The sequence below is a fragment of the Pongo pygmaeus genome, chromosome 10 (assembly GCF_028885625.2).
Source record: "Pongo pygmaeus isolate AG05252 chromosome 10, NHGRI_mPonPyg2-v2.0_pri, whole genome shotgun sequence".
Lineage (NCBI taxonomy): Eukaryota > Metazoa > Chordata > Mammalia > Primates > Hominidae > Pongo > Pongo pygmaeus.
This window is the reverse complement of record NC_072383.2, coordinates 121,379,264-121,387,773: the sequence shown is the minus strand read 5'-3', so window position 1 is coordinate 121,387,773 and position 8,510 is coordinate 121,379,264. Positions and strand designations below refer to the sequence as shown.

Here is an 8,510-nt window from a genome sequence, read left to right as displayed (position 1 = left end):
GAACCTGGGAGGTGGAGGTTGCAGTGAGCTGAGATCGTCCCACTGCATTCCAGCCTAGGTGACAGAGCAAGACTCTGTCTAAAAATAAATAAATAAATAAATAAATAAAGTTGTGTCTCATTTTATATTTAAGTGTTCTTCACAACCATCATGCATCTTTTTGTTTTTTTATTTTTCTTTTGGGGCTGAGCATCATGCCTCTTGACTTTTTTTTTTTTTGAGATGGAGTCTCACTTTGTTGCCCAGGCTGGAGTGCAATGGTGCAATCTCAGCTCACTGTAACCTCCGCCTCCCAGGTTCAAGTGATTCTCCTGCCTCAGCCTCCAAGTAGCTGGGATTATAGGTGAGCCACCACATCCGGCTAATTTTGTATTTTAACGGAGTTTCACCATGTTGGCCAGGGTGGTCTCAAACTCCTGACCTCAGGTTATCCATCCACCTTGGCCCCGCAAAGCGCTGAGATCACAGGTGGGAGCCACCATGCCCGGCCAAGTTATTTCACAGTTATTTCACTGTTCAATTACAATACACATTTATTGGGGTGAAAGAAAATTGAATGTGGATAGGCAGTGTAATTTTGTTTTTTTATGATACATGAACTTATCCAATATTGAATTTACAGGCATTAAAAAAATCAGGTTATATTCTGCAAACTGTTGGTGGCATGTTAAATGTTTTGTTTTAGTGGTATTTGGAAGACTGGTTGGGGTTTCTGGATGGGCCAAGAACATGTTTTCCTCATTTAAACATAGACAGGCTAGGCACGGTGGCTCATGTCTGTAATCCCAGCACTTTGGGAGGCTGAGGCAGGCAGATGGCTTGAACTCAGGAGTTCAAGATGAGTCTGGGCAATGTGGTGAAATGCCATTTCTACTAAAATATAAAAATTGGCCAGGCATGGTGGTATGTGTTTGTAATACCAGCTACTTGGGATGCTGAGGCACGAGAATCACTTGAACCCACAAGGCAGAGGCTGCAGTGAGCCGAGATTTTGCCACTGTACTCCAGCCTGGGTGAAGGAGATTCTGTCTCAAAAATAAATAAATAAATAATATGTAAATAATTAAATAAATAAAAATAAAATCATAGACAGCTACTCAGGAGGCTGAGGTGGGAGGACTGCTTGAGCTCAGGAGTTCAAGGCCAGCTTGGGCAACATAGTGAGACCCCATCTCCATTAAGTCAATCAATCAAGGAAGGTACTTCCATTATCTAAATTTTGTCTTCCAACACATTTTAGGGGGGCTAATAAAGGATGCCAGTCTGTCCAGAAACTGTTGTACAGAAGGACTGAGTACTTCCTCATTCTGTATATGGCCACATGCAGTTAGCCCATTCCCTTCTTTAAAAAAATTTTTTTCTTTGTAGAGATGAGGTCTTACTATGTTGTCCAGGCTGGTTTCAAACTCCTGGCTTCAAGTGATCCTTCCACCTTGGCCTCCCAAAGTCCTAGGATAACAGGTGTGAGCCATCATGCCAGGCCTACTTTCCCCTCCTGATGAGTACTTTGGTTGTTCCCAAACTTTTTCTCTGAGAATAATGGCATAGTGAGTAACTTACAAGTGTGTGTTCCTAAAATTGGAATAGTTGGGTCAAAAGGTATGCATATTTGTAATTTTGAAGAGATCGTCAAATTGTCCTTCAAAGAACTTATACAAATTTAAATTCCCACCAAGATATAAGAATAAATTTTCTGATAATTTTGTCCACAGTTATCAAATTTTAATTTCTGCCATTCAGGCAAGTAAAAAATGGAATCTAAGGTAGTTTTAATTTGCATTTTTATTAGCATTAGGGAGGTTTTATTTCTTTTCACATGTTCCAAAGCCCTTTGGGCCATGCACGGTTATTCACATCTCTAATGTCAGCAACTCAGGAAGATTGCCTGAGGCCAGGAGTTTGAGACCAGCCTGGGCAGCATACCAAGATCCTAGCTCTACAAAAAATTTAAAAAAAAAAAAATTGGCTGAATGTGGTGACATGCACCTGTATGGTCCCAGCTACTCAAGAGGCTGAGGCAACAGGATTGCTTGAGCTCAGGAGTTTGAGGCTGCAGTGAGCTATGACTGCTTCACTGTACTCCAGCCTGGGTGACAGAGCAAGACTCCATCTCTAGTGGGGAGAAAAAAAGCCCTTTGTATTTTTTTCTATGGTGTATTTATTTGTATTATTATTACTATTTTTCTTTTGAGACAGGGTTTCACTGTCACCCAGGCTGGAGTGCAGTGGCATAATCTTGGCTCACTGCAATCTCTGCCTCCTGGCCTCAAGCCATCCTCCCACTTCAGCCTCCCAAGTAGCTGTGACTTCAGGTGCACACCACCATGCCTGGAGAATTTTTTTTTTTTTAGTTTTTAGTAGAGACAAGGTTTCACTATGTTGCCCAGTCTGGTCTCGAACTCCTGGGCTTAAGCAATCCACTAACTTAGTCCTCCCTAAGTGCTGGGATTACAGGTATGAGCCACCACACCCAACCCAGCTATTTTTTTTTTTTTTTTTTTTTTTTGAGGTGGAGTCTCACTCTGTTGCCCAGGCTGGAGTACAGTGGCTTGATCTCGGCTCACTGAAGCATCCACCTCCTGGGTTCAAGCGATTCTCCTACCTCAGCCTCCCAAGTAGCTGGGATTACAGGTGCCTGCCACCACACCTGGCTATTTTTTGTATTTTTAGTAGAGACGGGGTTTCACCATGTTGGCCAGGCTGGTCTTGAACTCCTGACCTCAGGTGATCCACCCGCCTCGGCCTCCCAAAGTGCTGCGATTACAGGAGTGAGCCACCATGCCCGGCCAGCCCAACTATTCTTATTTGTTATGATCTTTAGAAGTCTGTCTAAGACCTATGTAAATAGTTATTGGACAATGTTTTAAATATAGGTCAAATGTCATTAAAATATCACTGCAAATTAAGTAACTTGCATTTTTAAACTAATTACTGTGGAGAAATATTTAGTATAACACCTTCAAAGTACAAAATAATTTTATTATTGAAACTGCAATTTAAAAACTTGCAATTAGCTAAATAGAAGCCTATATACTCATAATAACTAGCATTTTTGGCACTCGGGTACTGTGCTAGATGCATTTTTTTTTTTTAGACAAGAGTCTTGCCCTATCATCCAGGCTGGAGAGCAGTGGCATGATCTCTGCTCACTGCAACCTCTGCCTCCCGGGTTCAAGTGATTCTCCCGCCTCAGCCTCCTGAGAAGCTGGGATTATAGACATGCATCACCACGCCTGGCTAATTTTTTGTATTTTTAGGAGAGACGGGGTTTCACCATGTTAGCCAGGATGGTCTCGATCTCCAGACCTCATGATCTGCCCACCATGGTCTCCCAAAGTGCTGGGATTATAGGCGTGGGCCACCGTGCTGGGCCTAGATGCTTTATACGAACTGATTCAAACCTCCTGCCACTAGAAGGTAGATACTTTTACTGTCCTCAGTTTGAGGGAATTAAGATGGTGAGAAATTGGGCCAGGCAAGGTGGCCCATGCTTGTAATACCAGTACTTAGGGAGGCCAAGGTGGGAGGATTACTTGAGGCCTAGAGTTCAAGACCGGCCTGGGCAAGAAAGCAAGACCTTATCTCTACAAAAAAATTTAAAAATCAGGAAGGCACGGTGGTGTGTGCCTGCAGTCCCAGCTCGGGAGGCTAAAGCGGGAGGATCCCTTAAGCACAGCGGTTCAGGGTCGCAGTGAGCTATGGTCATAACACTACACTCCAGCCCGGGTGACAGAGCAAGACCACCCTGTTTCTCTCTGTGGGAAATTAAATAACTTGTTCAGGCCCACACAGCTAGTAAGTGATAGAACCAGAACTCAAATCCAGACTTATTTTACTTCGAAACCTCTGTTTAATCATGTTTCATTGAGTTTTTTCAAAATCTTTTTTTTCAACTGGCAAAATAAAGGCAACTAATTCCAGTAATATCAAATTCACTTAAGTTATTTGCAAGTATGGCAAAAGACTACAAAGGCAGAATAACAGGTGTAATTAATACTTCTGTGCGCTGGCTTTTCACTCCACACGCCTTTCTAGGCCACCGGCCACAGTGCTGGGGGTTTACAGTTGCGGACCACTCCTCCCAGACTTCTAGTCAAGTGGCTTCCAGTTTGGTTCTGCTATTTCTTGGCACTGGGGTAAGAATTAGAAGCTTGGAGAAAGTGCAGAGATGTTTCTTCTTTTGGTGGTGGGCTTGGCAGCTTGGACAGCAGCAGTGCAAGTTGTCAGCAGCACTGGCAAAGAGACTCCTGGGCTTCTGAGCACTGCAGTGGCCACAGCAGCTCCGACAGCTCAGTGGCAAATGTGGGCTTGGGGCTCCAAGCCAGGGGCAGGAGCAGCTCCTGATCTGTGGCGGCAAAGCCCTTCTTCCCTTTTGTCTGGCTCCCCCTTCTACCTCCCTTCTGTTCTTTCAGTCTTTTGAAGAACTTTCTAGCCAATCCCTGGCATGAAATTCTTCTCTGCTTGGCATATCTAGAGTAGCTTTTATTTTTCTGAGTGATACACTCTGCCACTAAAATTATACCAATATTTTCTTAGAATAACATTAAAAAGACTGATATTCTTACTTTTTCATATGGAAGATATAGGCTATAAGCACTCAGTTTTCTTCAGGGAGAGAGCAAACTATTTTTGCACTTTGTTTCCTTCATATACGGTGCAAAAAGTTGATAGTCTCTATAAATTGCACAAGTGACTGGCAATGAAAAGACTTATTAATTCAGGACATGAGTTCTTTATGGGGCAATTACGCTCATATTAAGTGTTTTATTTATTATACGTGGGGTAATGTTGGACAAATAGCTATAATACAGATTGTACAATTTAAAAACTGTAATAAATATGGTCCATTAATAGCAGACTCCAAAATTCTTGTCTTTCTTGAAAAAAGGTTCAATGATTTACTATAATCCACTAAGAAACATCTAAATGGGAAGAAACACAGAGTGATTTTTATAAGTCACTTAGTTTTTCAAATTGAAAATGGTCAGATAAACTACAGAACTTAAGACGTAAGTGAAGTGATACAAATCTACATATCAAACTATTTGGCATTTTAGATGAGAGAGAAACAGATTTTAAAGGCCACAAATTCGTCTCCCGAATCAATACTCTCCCCTTCTGAAAAAAAGTAATCTTATGCCATTGAGCACAACCAACTGGAGGTAAGCCCTGTAAGTTATTAATGGGAGGTAACAAAATGCGGGCTCATTCTAATATGCCTGATTTGGATCAAAGGAAGAAAAAAGCCACGATACCTAGGTTTACTAAAGCTACCAAAATATTCTGATCTGAAAAATAGCAAATAAAAAATAAAGCTACCAAAATATGATCAAAGTAAAAATTTTACCTGGTACTTAAGTTCAAAATAAGAGTAAAAATAAATTATGTGCACATTTTACATACAAAAAATTTGGAAGAATGTACAGCAAAATGCTAACAGTGATCCTATGTCTGGGTAGTGAGATTTTGGAGATCAGTTTAGTTAGTTTTTCTTTTTTTTTGGCTCCTTCATATTTCTCCTTTTTCTTTTCTTTTCTTTTTCTTTTTTTTTTTTTTTGAGACGGAGTTTCGCTCTTGTTGCCCAGGCTGGAGTGCAATGGAGAGATCCCAGCCCACTACAACCTCCGCCTCCCAGGTTCAAGCAATTCTCCTGCCTCAGCCTCCTGAGTAGCTGGGATTACAGGCATGAGCCACCATGCCCGGCTGATTTTGTATTTTAGTAGAGATGGGGTTTCTCCATGTTGGTCAGGCTGGTCTTGAACTCCCAGCCTCAGGTGATCCACCCACCTCGGCCTCCCAAAGTGCTGGGATTACAGGCGTGAGCCACTGCGCCCGGCCTTCTTTTCTTTTCTTTTTTTTTGAGATTAGTTTTGCTCTTGTCGCCCAGGCTGGGGTGCAATGGTGTGATCTTGGCTCACTGCAACCTCTGCCTCCTGGGTTCAAGCGATTCTCCTGCCTCAGCTTCCCTAGTAGCTGGGATTACAGGTGCCCAACACCACGCCAGGCTAATTTTTTTTTTTTTTTTTGGAGACAGAGTCTCACTCTGTCGGCCAGGCTGGGGTGCAGTGGCACGACCTCAGCTCACTGCAACCTCAGTATCCTGGGCTCAAGCAATTCTCCTGCCTCAGCCTCCCAAGTAGCTGGGATTACAGGCGTGTGCCACCACGCCTGGCTAATTTTTGTATTTTTAGTAGAGACGGGGTTTCACCATGTTGGCCAGGCTTGTCTTGAACTCCTGGCCTCAGGTAATCTGCCCCTCGGCCTCCCAAAGTGCTGGGATTACAGGTGTGAGCCACCGTGCCCGGCCATACTTCTCTTTTTTCTGCAGTGAACATACTTTTTAGGTAATTAAAGAATAATAATTAATTTAAAAAGCAATTAATACCCAAGCATGACAGTAATCAACACTTTTTAGAATTCAGTTTTTCACCTGCTTCAATATTAAAAACACCACCTTATGAGGAATGGTAATGCTGGAAAGCACCTGAGAGACCACGGGGTCCAGATCTGAAGACTAAGCCCACACTAGGCTTTGCTGCCCAGTGGCAGGGCTGAGATTAGAACTGTGGTCTCTTGATTTCTAGTTTAGAACTCTCTAACACAAAAAGTAAAATATAAAAATTAGAGTTACACATAAAAATACATTTATCTCCAGAACACTAGAAAAGGCTGGTCAATTTTAAGGCCCCAGGAATATAAACAATGTCAAGTTAGAACCTAAGAACTTTCCATCAGCTTTACCTTCAGAATTTCACAGGGAGCGGCATCTGGAGGCACAGGTTTCCCGCAGTGCTTTGAATATTCAGTTATCAAGACTGAAGCTTCATCTAAACTACAAAATCAAAAAGAAAAAGAAGTGTTAGGCCAAGTACAGTGCCTTGTGCCTATAATCCAGGCACTCAGGGAGGCCAAGATATACAGATGGCTTGGGTCCAGGAGTTCGAGACTAGCCCGGGCAACATGGCAAAGCCCTGTCTCTACAAAAAATATAAAATTAGCCAGGTGTGGTGTTGCACACTTGTAGTCCCAGCTACTCTGGAGGCTGAGGTAGGAGGATCGCTTTGCTTGAACCCAGGAGGCTGAAGCAGCAGTGAGCCATGTTTGTGCCACTGCACTCCAGCCTGGGTGACAAAGCAAGACCCTATTTCAAAAAGAAAACAAAGAAAAAGAGGCGTCGAAGTCAAAATTAAAATGTAAAGACCAATCTCTAAATTTAATGTTTTATTTGGGAAGAAATAATTCCAATTTGGGGCATATACATAGACTGGGTAGTCTCTGGATTGTCCAAAGAACAAAGAGAAGGTTAGAGGTTTTATAAAAAAGAGACATGTTACATATTGTGCTTTTTTTTCTTTTTTGTGAGACAGAGTTTCACTCTTGTTGCACAGGCTGGAGTGCAATGGTGCGATCTCGGCTCACTGCAACCTCCACCTCCTGGGTTCAAGCGATTCTCCTGCCTCAGCCTCCCGAGTAGCTGGGATTACAGGCATGCGCCACCATGCTCAGCTAACTTTTTGTATTTTTAGTAGAGACAGGGTTTCATCATGTTGGCCAGGCTGGTCTTGAACTCCTAACCTCAGGTGATCCACCCACCTCGGCCTCCCAAAGTGCTGGGATTACAGGCGTAAGCCACTGTGCCCGGCCAGAGTTACGTTTTTGGAGCAATGTTTTGTGCTCTGAGTGCTTTTCCCCTGGGCCCCTCGACTCTGATGTATTTGGGTATCACAAGAATGACCTAATTCATGTAATCAACTTCACAGATGGCATGAGGAAACTTTCGGAGATATTATGTTCACTCTCTTGATTGTGGTGATGGCTTTATAGGTTTACATATGTCAAAATTTACTAAATTGCAGACTTCAAATATGTCCAGCTTATTATATGTATCAATTTTAACTCAAAAAATACTTGCTCAAAAATGACAATATCTAATTATGGCTGGATCACAAGAGATAAACAAGCAGATGGAAATCCATGGAGTGGTAATGAGAAGAAAAGACCTCTCAAGCGCCAGCATGGCTAGACCACATGCAGGGATGGATCTGGTGTGTACTGCGGTCTTGAACTTCCCTTTCTTTAGTGTCAGCCCACTTCTTCCTTCTCCCGTTCAGTTTACATGCACACCCCCAGCTCTATCCCAAGAAGCTTATTGTTTCTAAATTTGTGGGTGCTGGAAAATTAGATAACCAGGTTTAACAAAAGTGATGTTACATAAAGCCATTAATGTTCTGAGCAAGTGTCTAAGACATAAAATTGTAATGTAGGATTTAGAGCAGGGCTATGAGACACTTGATTTGGGGATTCAGATGACCTGTTTAATTGTCAGATTCTAAGGTCATATTCCAAGAAATTGGGTTATTAAATGATTAACTTTTGGATATGTGCAGTAATGAGAGATGTACTATTTGAGCTTTTAATTACAACCAAATAGCTCTACAGTTGACATTTTGCTCCAACATAAAGATGGTATAAAGATAGTTTTTTTTTTTGGAGACGGAGTTTCGCTCTTG

General features: G+C 42.3%; 1 protein-coding gene across 2 annotated transcripts in view; it reads right to left on the bottom strand.

The window, feature by feature from the left end:
• Positions 1-470: 470 nt before the first annotated feature.
• The window catches only part of KNTC1 (kinetochore associated 1), a 102,163-nt gene continuing 94,123 nt past the window's right edge, over positions 471-8,510 (bottom strand). For both annotated transcript variants that reach the window (XM_054441846.2, XM_063647145.1), the window contains 2 exons: positions 6,742-6,832; positions 471-4,922 (listed from right to left, as the gene is read on the bottom strand). In XM_054441846.2, the coding sequence (XP_054297821.1) occupies positions 4,902-4,922; positions 6,742-6,832 (112 nt within the window). In that variant the 3' untranslated portion in view covers positions 471-4,901. The remainder of the gene's footprint in view (positions 4,923-6,741; positions 6,833-8,510) is intronic.